The 15935-nt window shown below is 37.5% G+C and overlaps 1 protein-coding gene across 2 annotated transcripts in view; it reads left to right on the plus strand.

Annotated features, from left to right (window-relative positions):
• INSC (INSC spindle orientation adaptor protein) overlaps positions 1-15935 on the plus strand; it is a 242670-nt gene that overhangs the window by 121018 nt on the left and 105717 nt on the right. For both annotated transcript variants that reach the window (XR_008577455.1, XM_054828497.1), the window contains exons 8-9: positions 5252-5423; positions 7490-7668. Coding sequence is in view for 1 of the 2 variants with exons in the window: in XM_054828497.1 (XP_054684472.1) it covers positions 5252-5423; positions 7490-7668 (351 nt within the window). In the remaining variant the exon portion in view is untranslated. The remainder of the gene's footprint in view (positions 1-5251; positions 5424-7489; positions 7669-15935) is intronic.

Consider the following 15935-nt stretch of genomic DNA (forward strand, 5'->3'; position numbering starts at 1 on the left):
TGAAGTAACTTCATGGTTCATGCGATGGTCTGGGGATTGAAGTAGATTGTGTTCAAAGAATGCTGAGCAGGGGATTCAAACATTTTCTGAATATGGTAATTTTTCCTTCCTTCTCTGTCCCCTCTTCTTCATCCTACAAGTTTTAATGTGTTTTATCCAGCTATGCAGTTTCTATTTAGTCTGCTAACGTTCATGTCTTCAACTATATAGTTAACCCTCCGTAGCTTCAAGTTGGAGGTGCTAATACACAGCATGTGTGAAAGGATAAAACAAACACAACTCTGATCTGTCAGTTCTTGATTGTTGCAGCCTCTGCTTGTGAAATTTTCCTCTACCCTCCTGGGAAGGTTGAGACAATGTTTAAGAGCTGATCCCCTTTGTGATTTTGTTTCCACATTTGCTGTCTTATATCTGGATCTCAACATCTCCCTTCCATTCTTACTTTAAAACTGCTTTGGAACCTGCTGGTGCTACTTCGCAGAAGCACCCAGTTGTAGGCTGGTAGTGTTATCCATGGCTTTGACAGTGGGAAATCAGCCGATAGCCTGTAAAACTTTCCAATCTCAGGAAGATGACTTGGAGATCAATTTAGAAAATGAAAAAAAAAACCAACACATCCTTGAAAGTTTACCAATAGGTAGAGATCATTTGAGTGTTAAGAGTGGGCAAATAGGAATGTTAGAGAAAGTCATAGTATGAGAAAAAGCCTTCAGCAGTATTTTATACAAATGAAGACAGACATTATTAAAAAGAAGGCAATGGGTCTTGGTTCCCGGAGTGGCGTGGAAAGCCTACCTTTAACATCCTTGTGGAAAACAGAGAGTTAAGACTGTTGTTGCATGTGTAATATTTGATATCATGAAGTCATTAATGCAATTCATCCCAAGTTCTGTATTGATATCTTTAACAGATGCCTAGGTTTATTTAATATTTTTAGGAGGAAGAACAGGTATAGTGAAGAAAGAAGAGGGCTGCTCCAGAACTCATTCATTCCTGTTGCAGAGAAAAGAAATTATTTCCTTTCACCAGACTTGATCTATGCAATAAAGCAGTCACGTATTTATTTTGTCACTTGGATTGAGTTTCTGTAACAGGGCTATGCTCATAAGGATGTAAGTTTCTGGCATTTTTCCAGTTACCAATATTGAAATATTAGTGATCAAGCATTTACTGAACACCATTCCTCAAATGCAGGGTCTCCACAGCATCTTGTTGCATTCATGGAATTCATTTGTTTGCATTATCTGGCTAACTGGTTCTTTTGTATTGCCAAGGTGATGAACAGATTTGACATTTAGCTGATTACTTCACCAAAATTAAACAGAAAAGAGGGCAGCCATCCAAAGTTCCTTTCAGTGTGAAAGCTAATTATAAAAATGCTTTGAGCAGCAATTTCTTTTTGGATGTTAAAGTGCTTTTATTAGATTGTTCCCCTGTCATTTCAAAATTTATTGCTAGACACTTATAAATGGGGTTGCCTGCTGGAGTAGAATTATTTTATTTTATTTTCTCTATTTAAGATGGGAGACAAAAGTGTATAGAGCAAATTTTAGGCTGAATTTGTTAGTATTTTACATGATTCTGAATAGAAAGGAAGAAAACTAACTAGTGCTGGCTTTCATTGATCCAAAACATGAATTTTATCTTCATGCTGAATAAAAACATATATACACTTCTATTTACAATTCAGCAACTCCCAATTTCCAAAAACAATTACTTAGCAAATAAAAAAAAATCAAATATGTAATTTAAAAGTTGAGTACAGCCCTTGTATTGTTAGAAGGTTGTATTTTATAGTGTAGATATAAACAATTAGTGGTGATGGAAAAAGTCTAACCATGTGCTTGTATTTGTCTTTCATAAGACATTACTTGCTCTGAAATAGCATAAAATTACTCTAAAGTAATTTTGTTAAGATAATTGAATAAGAGTTGGCCAACTGAATTTTAACCAGTAAATTTAGAACTGACGAGTGCTGTATCCTGTTACCAGATCTTAGAAGAAGTTTCTTGTGAAGTATTTTTTGAATGCCTTGGAATATATTTAACTTTTTATACTGACTGTTGTTATTAGTATCCTTCGGACCCCAGACAAGGTGCGATCTGGGGAGGTTTCAAGGTGGCAAAGTTGAGGGTTTTTGCATGTGATATTGTCTAGCACGCTTTGGCTACTAAATAATCTTGTGAGGACATATATTAATTCTTGACACTGAGATCTATTAATATACCTTGAAGCCAAGTGAATTATGTGAATCTGATGTTTCGAGCTGTAGAATTCTGCCATAACTAGGAGGAAATATTTTGCTGTAGGTAGATTAATGTTGAAAGCTTGTCAAGAAAAAGTTTAATGTTGAAAATTTATTCTTCCTCTTCTTGCTAGTTCTTAAGCTTCTATACTAAATCCCATTTGCAATCTGAGGAAAAATAGAGATATAATTTCTTTTGTATTTATCTATGTTATTAGAGTTCCAATGATATAGTCTATTGCCTATTAAAAAGCGCATCCCAATGAATGATCTTCCAGAGGGTAATTTTTGCTCCCATCAATCTGAGAGCTTTTCTTGTAAAATACAGTAATTGTCAGTGCTTATCAAATAATTCAATTCATGCCCATTTCAGGATAAGTAATTAAGATAACTCAACATTCTGTATTAATAAATAACAAAAATGTGAATAAGAGATTTGCTAAATACCTTTTGTGAAGATAATGGATAGGACTTAATGTTCATGTTCTGAGGAAGCTTTGAATAGACAGAGAATGCAGTCTGAACAACAGATCTAAGAGTCTTGGTGAGTGTACAACACAAATGTTGGTTTGTTTTTGTTTAACTGTTAAAGTATATTTCAGTGCTAAGCCTTCATAAATCCTCTTTATATCTATAAAGTGTCCAAGCAACATATAAGGCAATTGACCCCACACTTTTTCAGAACTTCAAATAAATAAATAAACAAGGCCAGTTTTTTAAAACATTTACTCAGTGAAATTTCTAAAAGGTCTGACAGCGCTGGTGGATAAGGGAAGTGCAACTGATGTCATGTACCTGGACTTGTGCAAAGTATTTTACACTGTCTCACATGACATCTTTGCCTATAAATTGGAGAGCCATGGGCCTGATGGATGGACCACTCAGTGGATAAGAAATTGGCTGGATGGTTGCACTCAAAGAGTTGCGGTCAAGGGTTTGATGTCCAAGTGGAGACCAGTGACAAGTGACGTTCCTCACGCGTCGGTACTGGGACCGGCACTGTTTAACATCTTTGTCGGCGACATGGACAGTGGCATTGAGTGCACCCTCAGCAAGTTTGCTGATGACACCAAGCTGTGTGATGCAGTCAACACACTGGAGGGAAGGGATGCCATCCAGAGGGACCTTGACAAGCTTGAGAGGTGGGCCCGTGTGAACTGCATGAAGTTCAACAAGGCCAAGTGCGAGGGCCTGCACATGGGTTGGTGCACAACTACATGCTGGATGTAGAATAGATTGAGAGCAGCCCTGAGGAGAAGTACTTGGGGGTGTGTTTGTAGATGAAAACCTCAATGTGATCTGGCAATGTGCGCTTGCAGCCCAGAAAGCCAACCATATGCTGGGCTGCATCAAAAGAGGCGTGACCAGCAGGTCGAGGGAGGTGATTCTCCCTCTCTACTCTGCTCTTGTGAGACCCCACCTAGAGTACTGCATTCAGCCCTGGGGCCCCCAACATAAGGAGGACATGGACCTGTTGGAGGGAGTCCAGAGGAGGGCTACAAAGATGATCAAGGGATGGATCACCTCTCCTATGAAGACAGGCTGATGGAGTTGGGATTGTTCAGTCTGGAGAAGAGAAGACTCCAGGGAGACCTTATAGCAGCCTTCCAGTACCTAAAGAGGGCCTACAGAAAAGCTGGAGAGGGACTGTTTACAAGGGCATGTAGTGATAGGATGGTGGGTAATGGTTTTAAACTGTAAGAGGGTAGATTTAGATTAGCTATTAGGAGGAAATTCTTCCCTGTGAGGGTGGTGAGGCCCTGGAACAGGTTGCCCAGAGTTGTGGATGCCCCATCCCTGGAAGTGTTCAAGGCCAGGATGGATGAGGCTTTGGACAACGTGGTCTAGTGGAGGGTGTCCCTGCCCATGGCAGGGAGGTTGGAACTAGATGATCTCTAAGATCCCTGCCAACCCAAACCATTCTATGATTCTATGATTCTATAATTCTATGATTTGTAAACTGTCCTTATTGTTACGTTAGTTCCATTTATATAAAGATTTTAATTAGTGAATTTGTGTGGATTTGAAATAAACATGTCCATAATTAATTACATAAATCTTCATGCTCTGTTCCCTCTAAGCACATCTACCTATCTGCTTGACAATCTGATGAATTAATCAGGGGTATGTTAACAAGGGGGAGAGACATAGTGATGTTAATTTGAAAGTTCACAGATTATGTCCTTGTCTACAGAGAACCTTCCTTTGCTGGGTTTGGTGGTTAATAGATGATATGTTTCTGCAGTTTAAGCTATCCCATTGGCTATGAACTGTTGAATCTTTCATTGTGTCAGTGGGTCTCCTATAATCCATAGCAAGGTGTGCGTATATGATGTATCTGCCTAAACTGTGTAAGGAATGAGTTTAGAACACTTCAGACACTCTAAAAGCATAAATCTATGTACATTTTACTAATTTTTCTGTTTCTGTTCCAAGTAAGCAAGGAAAATACAGACCTAGCTTTAATGTGAGAGCTTGTGCAAGCTCATCAGGTGCAGTTTGGCCAGGGGCTCTCCTTAGTAGTATTTTTTGATCCTGCATTGGCTTTGTGACAAATTCAGAAAATAGTGGCAAAAAAATATGTCTGTGAAGAACTTATTGCACACTTAGGCTCGAGTCTCGCAGTGGGACACACTCAGACAAGAGCTTAAATGAGGCTGGGGCATAGTAGCAGTTAGCATTTGCTTATCAGAGCTTATTTTTGGATTAATGTTTAACTTGAGACACCTGTCAGAAAAGACTTGTTTGAACAAAATCAATTCAGCAGAAACATTAAGGGAGAAGGAAATGCAAGACTTTTTGCTGGTCAACAAACTTTTATGCTGAACTCATTTGTATTTGCTAAATTGAAACTTCTTATGTCATAAACGCCACCAAGTTTAAGTCATTTTTGAAAATAAACTGAGTAGTTTAGCCACATACAAGAAAAGAGAACTGTAAATACGTCTTTGGTTGCATAAGTATTTCCTGAAGTATTTCTGAGCTATACCTATTGTTTTTCCATAGGTTGATGGGATACTGTGCCTGGCCGACATTCTTACTGATAACACCCATTCGGAAGCTACTCATGCAGAAGCAGCAGCAGTAATTGCACAAATCACATCTCCACATCTCACGTTCACTCAGCATCTCAGCAGCTTTCTGGAAAATATGGAAGAAATTGTCACAGCACTTGTCAGTAAGTTCTTTATGGCACTTCTGAGTCTTCCCAGTTAAAATGACAGGTTGGGGTAGGACTCTGTCATTAGGAGTATCCCCTAAATAATGTTTGCCATTCTTTCCTTAACAGATAAAAGAACTCAGTAATTTTTAATTCCGAATCAGGGCATTCTGCAATTACATAATATTTTTTTACCCCAGTCCATATTTGAATAGAATTTATGCATATTTGTCAAAATAATATATGTGATATTCTGCCATTAGAGCCAGAGAAAAGAGTCAGCAAAGTATCCTCCCATGTTTGTCTGTAAAAGAGCAGTTTCTAATAGCTGCTAACCTTTATGCCTGTTATATTTTCTAAACTTGCTAGAACTCAAGATCACCACTGCTTCTACATTTGTATGATACTTCAGAGGAAAAAGTACAGTAAAGTATAATCTATGGGCGTTGTTACAAGAAAATAAAAGATCTGTCTTTATTGTCTAGGCCTCTGATCCATGGTAAAATGAGGCAAAGGTAACAGCAAGCTTTTCCTTAACCTGGGTCAGTCAGGACACTTCAGAAAAATAAGATGGTATTTCTCATGACTTTCTAAAGAGAGGAATCTCTTATTTCTGGCACTGTGCTCCATCCCTCTCAAATGCCAGAAACTTTCAGTCAAGCATTCTCTTCCTTTCTCTGATCTGGAAATTCAGTTTCCTAGAGCTTCATGTCAGAAAGTACAGTTTGGGTCATCTAGTTTGATTTCTCATTAGATCAATTCATCTGGATATTTCTTTACTGAGCCCAATGGTTACAGTTAAACTACAGCACTGCAATTTTCATGCATGTTTTGTTTGCATTAGTTTGGGGTTTGTTGTTTTTTGTTTGGTTTTTTTTTTTTTAAATAGAACAAGGAAAGAATATAGTAGCACCAGTGCTTGAGTATTCAAGCACTGCAGTGGCTGGGGATTATCTGAGATGTATTTAGGCATTCTTCGATATACCCAAACAGAACTAGTGCTGCAGAAATCAAGGAAACAATTTATTCCTGATGACCAGACTGTCCAGCAACAAATATTGAAGGTTCTGCCCTGAACCTGCCCTGAATCCAGTGGGTGGAATTAACCTGTGCTGAGCTTGGTTCTGCTGTAGCTAGACTGCTAGAGGCATCTGACCTGACATTTAAGATGGTTTTTGAGGTTATTACAGTGTACTACAGTCAAGGGACAATCTGAACAGCCTATCCAGAAGATATTAGCAGGTGGAGCATTTCCCTAATTGTTACTGTTTAAGTTCCACAGGAATTTTAGTAGTATATATTCTGCCCAAGAAGTGTGAGCATTAAAAATGGAACGTGTATAACTTTGGAAGAGCCCTTTCCATAATCACACACCAGTTTCCTTGTAATATTTATAACTCAGTAATTGAATTACTGTAATATGTTTAATTTTTAAACCATGCTGAAATCCAATTGCCAGGTGATTCAGATCCTAGTTAAAATACATATGTGCAGGGAATTAAAAGGGAGCTGTCTTCAGCACTTCTCATTGAAGCTGGAAAATATGCAGGATGGTCTTTGACTATAAAGAAATAGGTTTAGAGATAGGCAACAATGTATCTTGTTCTAAAGAATAGGATATATAGCAGAATCATTCTCCTATGGAACAGTTACTGTTAGCCTTCTGCCTGCTGTATTTAATTTTATTTAGTTATATCAAGTTTTATGTTGAACATTCAGTGGAATATTCCCTATAGAATGGTATACTAAGTAGATCATATCATTAATTAGATGAATTTTAGAAACACTTGGTGTCTAGGTTCATATTTACCATCCTTCCCTGGTTTTGTGGTTCAAACGAAGGTGCCTAATGTTAATATCGCTTATAAAGCACCCCAACAATGTGACATATGTTATAATTGACAAAATTAAGATGATTTTCTTTGTTTTGGTTTGGTTTTTATCTTGATGATTATGAACTTGGTCTTAGATACTAAGATTACTAATGCAAGTTGCAGATGCTTAAATATTGCTTTGAAACACCTAACCATGTTTTTTTGCAATGAAGGAATGACTTTTGTTTAACTTATTTTCTGCCTTCCTAGAACTGTGCCAAGAAGCCTCATCTGGTGAAGTTTTCCTGCTGGCTTCAGCAGCTCTTGCCAATATTACTTTCTTTGATACCATGGCTTGTGAAATATTGCTCCAGTTAAATGCAATGAAGATTCTTCTAGCAGCATGTTCAGACAAACACATAGTGGATACTCCATACTCCCGAGATCAGGTGACCGGTTTCTCAGCAAGATGCTCTCTGAGCACATTTGTGTAAAAGTCAACAGGTTTCTTCTCTATGTCTGTTTTGACATAGTCAAATCTAAGTTGCTTTCATGTCTTCTGCTCTTCATTCTTTTCAATATGTGGCTCTTCCTTTAAGTGGTTCTGTTCCTTTTTATTACAAGCATTATGAAATATGATGGCTTTTAATGTGATTGGGGGGGGGGAAGAAAAAAAGCAAAGTTCCATATTTCTAAGATACTAGATTATTTTTTTTCATCATGAAGATGGCCAGACAGTGACACAGAGGCCAGAGAGGCTGTGGAATCTCCATCTTTGGAAGTATTCAAAACTTGACTGCACAGAGCTTTAAGGCAAATAAGATATATATGGAGATTGCAGCCTAAATATACAATTATCAGTTCAAAGATGAATTAGCTCCAAAAGCTGAATAAGGATCTGATCCTCAGCCCATTGACGTCGGTGGGCTTTGGATCAAGTCCTAACTGCGTGGTAGATGGTTTGCAAGTTTTACTGGCAAATACCACTGAAGTACTTTTGCAGTTCCCTTTCTTTTTCACCACTATTTTTAGTAAAGAGATGCAGAAAATGAAAGGTTTGTGCTAATGCATAGATGAAATCAATGGGAATTCTTTTGTCGCTCTCGGGTACTGCCATGCACTGGCACGCTGCAGAGGCACTGCTTATTTGGCATCTCAGTGATGAATTTCCCCTCAGCAGAGTAACAAGTATGAGGTTTGAGGGTTTCGGTAGCCATTACTAAGGGATGGAGGTTGCTAGTCAGCTCTGTTAACCTACTTCTGTTTATGAGACATTGTGAATATAACTAAAAGTCCATAATTCAGGCCTCACAAGCCCATCCCTTTTCCACCCTGAAGTAACCAAAAGATGATTTGTGGTAGACTTGGGATCTGCACTGCCACAGAAAATTCTGTGTACCCTTCAACAGGAGCCAGGCCAAGGAAATCAAGGGACAAGGGACCTTAGAAACTGATTATTGGTGTTCTAGAGGGGTTACTAGGGCTGCTTTAGCTTATATTAAGAGCACTCAGTAGTTTTCCACCTCAGCAGTGTTTATGAAAAGATGGAGTTAAGCCATAATTACTATATTGCTCTTGGGGCAAGGTCAAGGACATCAGCTATGGTGTTTGACATGGTCGTATACTATTATTACATATGTAGAATTCCTCATGTTCTTTTTTTATTCCTCCTGTATACTCTCACAGTTTTGATTTATTTCTTTATGCCCTCATCTTAATTCTGCTGTCAGCTCTGAGTTTGCAGTTTCCTCTGTGGGTAGCACAGCAAGCCCCTTCTTTGTATGATGAAGGCAGACATTTAAAGAACTATGTATGACTTTATTAGGTAACAGACCAGTTCCAGACCTTTTGCTGCTTGCGGGACATCTCATCAGCTAGAGGAACAGAGAACTGAATGGCTTCCTAAATTGCCATTTTGGCTTTTGATATATATACTTTAATTCCTTTTAGGGTATATAATAAAGTTACTCACTTTTCCCATTATATATATTATTATGTCCCAGCCAGCAGACATTTGCCTAAGGACATACATATTAAAGTTGAGTAGGTTTGGAAATTTTTTGATTTATTTTGGAATATGCAACCGCTGTGTAATATGTCCATTCTGAATGATCAAGTCATCCTGACCAGTAAAACAGATGAATTGGAATTAAGCTATACTAAATGTTGAAATAATCAGTCAAAGAATAAGATTCATAGCAAATACAACAAAATATGGTCTAATTATTATAAAATGTTATAAAAGAGCTCCTCAAACTTAAATGCCCTGTTTTTCATACAGAGCTTTAATTTAACTAACACAACTATCCTATGGAAAACTACCCAGTATTTCTAAATACATTACTACTTTAGCATTACTGCTGATTTAAGAAAATTGTAATTTGCTACGATAGACTGAAGCATGCTCAACGTAAGCCAAAAATGGGAGAAAGGTGACTGAAATGCAAGAGAGGAAAAATTAGTTTTGTTTTCATTTGTGCCATTTTATCTCATCTTCAAGTCTCAGTATGTCCTTCTATACAGCCTTTCAAAGGACAGCTAGCACTTATTAGTTATCACCCTCCATGATGGTATAAATACATAAAATTCTGCTCAGGGGTTGGATGTTGGATGCATTGTGTGTTGCCTGCAGAAAGTATTTTCCTGCTCAAGCACCTCTAAAAGTGTTCTGTCTCTGACTTCAGAAAAGCTTTTGTGTGCAAATGATAACAAACTTTTCCTGCCTTCGCTATCTGGAAACCAGGCACCGTCCTCTTTCATTTCCCAGGCAGTGTTAGATTAGGTCAGGTAAGAAATCTAGAACTGAGTGCTGAACTTAATGATAAACAAGATAATCATTGTCCATTTTATAAAAGCATCTATTGCTTCTGTAACCAGCAGTATTACATTGAGATTTCTTAGTTTTATAACAAAATACTTTATGTAAGAGTCATCAGATAAAGTGATAATTTCCAGGTACCTTAGCCTCTACTTTTAGGTCAAAGTGGATATGAATGTACCATGTTCTTTTTCTTGCTGCAGATACTTATTTTCTGGATAGCAGGTTTTTTACTTCAAAGGAGCATCAAAATCTCCTTTCAGAAGGGTTCATGCCTAAATTCAGCAGTGTAATGTATACAGTCAGATGTCTTAATGGAGTTTAAGCACTGTCAAAAGAAGGGTTTATCCCAAACCCTTATCATTCAGGGCCTTGACTTTAACCATCATCTTAGACTCTACATAGAAAAACATGAAATATATATGTTTGTGCACAGTATGTTTATGTATAATAAAATTTTTCTCTCTGCATTCCCACTTGTCTCTTCAGTGTTGCTAGTATTCTCACCTTACCTGTGAAGTTGTGGAGGTACAGTCTAACAGCTTCTGATCTTCTGTTATTCAGGCAGACAAAGAATTAATGTGCAGTGAACACATCAATTTTAAAGTGGCTTTTTCTAGGTCTAAAATCAGTGAATTATGTTTCAAAAAAGTTTGAGGTGGAGAAAGGCTTTTAAGATGGAAGGTGAAAACATAAATGGTTGTTGCTTTTTCCTGCTAAATTATTTCCTGTTTTCCTGGTGTTTGGGAGATGCTGCAGGCTCTGAAGCTAAGACCTTCTGTCTTGTTTAAGATTTAAAACCCTGAATACTATTCTTCCTCTAGGTTCTAGATCCTTTTCTCTGTTTTTCCATTTTTTTTCAAGGCATTTGCATTTTCCTTTTGTTGCCTTTTCCTCCCTTTTTTCTCTTACATAGGAGATTATAGGGTCAAAAGGAGAGCAGAGACAGATATTACTTTAACATGAAGAAGTTTTGATTTTTAAATGTGAAAGACTTTGAGTGCAATGTTTTTAATGAGAAAAATATTAACAGATCTTTTAGACTTCTTTTGAAATTCCCTGCCTGGATGAAAGTAACTTGCAGTACTACTTCTCAATCTGAGTTTCTTGAATACTGGGAAATTTATTACTCCTTCCAACTGCTTTTTGGTTTTGCTTGTTGTCATGAAGACTATGGGATTCCTGACTCCATTTTGTTAAATTGCTGTCCATATTTTCCCATATGTATGGAAGCCTGTATGGGCTAACAGGAACTGGGAGCCTGAAGTAGAGTTTGAGCAGTGCAGCAGCGCAGTTAGTTGCTTCTCTTCCTTACATCTGACAAGAATTATTAGACAAAATCATTGCTTGTCAGGGAGAGCTTCCTCTCCCAATTGGATCAGAAGAGGAATACCCCTTCCACTGCTGAGCCATCAGCTGGTCTTTCCCAGAGAAGAAATGTGTGTGGTACCTTGAGACTCAATCACCCATGGGACGTTACAGAAGCAGCCAGTGACAGGGTTAGGAGCAAAGCTTGGTGGTCTGCCTCTGTCAGGTCTGACTTCAGTAGACCTAAGCTTACTGCCTAGTCCTTGAAAATTATTTTCAAGATCAGCTGCAAGTAATTCTTAACAGTCTCAAATGGTTCGACTGCATTCTCACACATCCTTTCTGCAGTTCAACACACTTTTGTAGATTTACTGTGGGTAAAAATGCAACAGAAAGCCTTTACATAAGGACAAATAGTTCATAAAAAGGTATCTGCACTGTTTTCTTGCACAGGTCTCCATTAATATCCAGCTCTGACGTTAGTATAATGATGACTAGATGTGTGGTTACAATTGCCTTTCCTCTTAGTGTTCTGGCTGTGAACTGTAGTTGGTAAACTATACACTAAAATTGTGCAATCCTTCCCAGTATTGACTAGATCACACTGAGAAAACATGTTTTCAGCTCATATAGCTAGAAAGAGAGGTGATAAATTTTGTAATTAAGTTATTTTAAAAACTTTAGGAAATTAAACAAGACTGCCAGTAACAGATGCAAAAATTAAAATTAGGCCAAAAGTCACATGACTGTTTGTGAACTTTAACCATGCCATTATATCATTGATATCGTAATTAGCTTTCTATGTAAGGCTGTAATCACTTCCCTGGTATCCTTTCATTCTTTTTAACTGGTTATCTCTGTCTTTGCATATACATTTGAACACTATAAAAATATAAGTAACAGTACTGACTGGCATTATGTGGTCAGTGTTATGGATTGTTACATGTCAGGGGTTCAACGCTGACTCTCTCTTCTAAACACTAAATGTTTTTGAGACAAAATACCTGTTTAGTTACAATTCTGCCTTTCACATTTAGATTTGATGCAGGGTAAGACAATGTGCTCCAATTTGCAGAGCAAGAGGTTCAATTGGAAGAGTAAAATCTCAGCTCAGTTGAAGAACTCTGCTACTCTTTGCTACCTTGGTGTGGTGAGGTTTTTATTTCTGGGATCAATTCCTAATATTGCTGTTGCTCTGATTTTGAAGAAGCAATTTAACTTCTCTGCATTTTTCTTTAATCATCTGTAAAGTTGGGCAGACATTGCACTTACTGTAAAGTCTCTCTAGAGGAAACATGCTATGTCAGCACAATTCATTGCAGTTTTTATTTTCTGCCCTTGCCTGCCACGTTCACAGTACAATCAGGCTGGTGCTGGGCTGTTAACTGCAGAAACTATAAACAAGAGACTTTGCTGCAGGCTGTACCTATCATAAAGCTGTAAGGTTATGCATGCATGTTGCTGCATTTGTCATCTTTTCATCTTCAGTTCTTCAGGAAATGAGATAGCAGATTTCAAATAGCTTCTTTTTGCCACTGATTTTTTTTTTTTCCAAAACGGAATCACTGCCTAGGTGAAGGTTATGACTTCAGTCTTGGTTCTGAGCAGGTGAGCTCATAAACACTGTTTCTACAGATTACAGTTTCTTGTTTGTTTTTCCTCCTCAAGTAGAAAACTATTACCTTCTAGGACAGGCACCAGAAATGACTTCCTGACCACTCTGCTTGAGTTAGTGGCAGTTGAACTAGTTCTCTGCACTTTCTGCCTCCTCTGAAATGTAATTAAATTTCCACCCACATATTCAAACTTTGATTCCAATTAGACTAGCTAGACAAGCAAAGTTGTTTCCTACAACTGTGCATTGGCTTAGGCCAAATTGTGCTCTGCTCTAGGGAGACCAGGTGTCTTAGGTGGCTTTGGTTGATTGGGTCAGTTTCAAAATCTAAGAAGCTTTCTAATACCATGAAGGAAGTCTGAGGGATGATTACTTTTTTCCCCCAGATTTTCATCTGAAACATGGAAAACTGTAACCTCAGAAGTGAGGAAGGAGACACACTCTAGCTCCATCACCCTTCTACAGTCATATGACCTGGTTTATGGGACATGCCCATTCACCACGTTACCCATGCAGGATGCATTTCCTATGTGCTTCTTTAAAATAAAAAATGTGAGAATCTTGTTGTTCTGCCTAGTTCTTAGCTAGATTAGTCAGCAATATGAAGAAAATAAAAATGTAGTAAAGACATCCTTCATTCCAAAGGGTAAGATTCATTTAGTTTTAGTCTCTGTTGCTCTGCCTCAGCATTCCAAGTTTATAGTTCCCTGACACAGTCTCAAAGTAGACCTAAACTTTGCAAGCAGATCTTTTCTCCAACCACTATTATTATTTTATGGGGATGTTTGCCTCTTCAAGTCAGGTGACAGAAAGACCTATTGATCTGCTTATACATTTATTTCTTTATTTTAAGGAAGAAAAGTGAATTCCCAACCACAGAAATGGCGATCAGAAACAAGGGGAATTAAGTTTTATATTTTAAGGAGTATAATGTGCCAGAGAAAATTTCTAGAGATTTCTTAGCAATTTTTTTCTCCCAATAAATAGTATCCTGAAAGGTTTTTCCACCTAGACTTGATGTAATAGCTGTTCTTGACCCCTGCTGTATGTACTCTTTTACTGTTTCCCTGTGGATTGATCTTGAATCATGAAGTTCAGATTTTTTTAATTTGCATTCAGAAACAAAGACACCATCTTGCTTCTGACTAGTCAGATGCCCCTTTCTTTCTGAAGATGGGTATCTGGAACCTTGCAGACACATTCTGATTTACCTCTATGTCATTTATTTGACATAGATTGCAAAGTACACTTATAAAATGTAGCAAAAATTAATTATACTTAGTGATGAATCAGCCTTAAAGGAGTAATTAACTAAGAAAATTAGCAATTCTATATTGATCTATTTTACCATTCAATTAAATTACTTGCTAATTCTCATTTTGAGTTTGCATCTTTCTATTTATGTTGGGACTGTCAATAAAAGCTTACTGAACAGTGTGCCTCTTATCAATAAAGGCATATTACCATCACATCTTCCAGCTCCGTAGACACGTCCCCCTCCCCCAAGTGAGGTAAGTGACCCTCAAATATGGAAGACATTGCCCTTTTAACAGGCTAAAATGTGTGCTTTCATCTTCCAAATCCTACTGCATCTTTCCTCCTGAGTAGCTGGTTTCTCAATAATGAGAAACCCTTTTAGATGCTCTTAAATCTCCCATTAAGGGAAAGTTATCAAAGCAGCCTTCTGTTTCTTAATTACTCTATAGGTTTAAATCTCTTTGTTACCTAAAGCATTTGAGATTTACACTCTCAGTGTATGTATCTTAGTTTATAACAAAGCATTTTCATCTAGTTTTCACTTTTGCAACAAATGTCCAGTACCTTTGTGCACTGGTTAATGAGCATTAGTCAACATTAGTTGTTTAGGGGAGAAAGTGTTATTACAGTGTTATCGATTCCATTTTTTAGCAAGAGAATTTCCAAACTGACTGCTGCTCTTCAAGAGGTTTTGAACAAAACTATTTTAAAGGTTCTTAATTAACCATGGTTTCTCAAATTTAAATCACTCTTGACACCTGAAATTTCTATTGTTCAGTGCAAAGCAGACCACAGAACTGAAAAGTAAGGTTCATCATCCATAAATTCAGTATGTGTGAAAGGCTGGGTGAGTGGAGGGAAACTATGTGGAACTAAAAACACTTTTCAAATTATAAAAATAATTTTTGTTTACTAGAGTTACCAATCACATCAACACTGCCTATTTTACAATAATGGATGATATTGTCAATACAGAGCAGTATCTGTTTTTACTATCTGTTTACTTATTTTGCTTATAGAAATAGAGATTTTTAGTTACGCTTTAGATTAATTTCCAGGGCAACTGTAAAAGTAGCAACATGATGCTTTACTGACATTTGAAAAGTATGAAATACCTCTATTATTTTTGAGTTTATTTATTAAATAGGGAAATTTTCCATGGAACTAAAGGGGAGTCCCCAGCCCTCCATATATCCATGCATACTTAGTTCACTAGAAATTGTTTAAAGATGAACTTTCAAAGCTTCTTGATTTTGGGTATGGTTTTTTTAAGCTCTGAAAATTAACTCCCTAGTCTCAGTTTAATCTTGTGAAAAATCTTACTAGTCCCAGTCGGACTATCTGCATGCTAATATTTTGATAAGTTGGTGCCTCTTCAAAAGGTGCTAAAACATGAGCTGATCTGAGAATTCTCTTCCTGGCATGTTGCGTTTCACTGTGTCTCACTACTAAGTGGTTTAGTTGTGTAGTGCATAGCACAAACAGGTAGGTGGTGAATGTAGGGATAAACCCCAGAGACCTGTTCCTCTAGGGTTTTTTTTAGCAGTGTAAATCATGTGACACTGACTTTAGTAATTCAGCTTTCATCTGGTGGCAAACAAATTTATTACTTCATTATTTGTTGATCAAGCCTATTTTTCTGTGGTGTTCATTACTACAGTCGTTTTAGGGCTGCCAGTTCCCTCAGAGAAAGCTGCAGCCACCAGGTGTATCAGCGT

This window comes from Grus americana, chromosome 5, assembly GCF_028858705.1.
Source record: "Grus americana isolate bGruAme1 chromosome 5, bGruAme1.mat, whole genome shotgun sequence".
NCBI lineage: Eukaryota > Metazoa > Chordata > Aves > Gruiformes > Gruidae > Grus > Grus americana.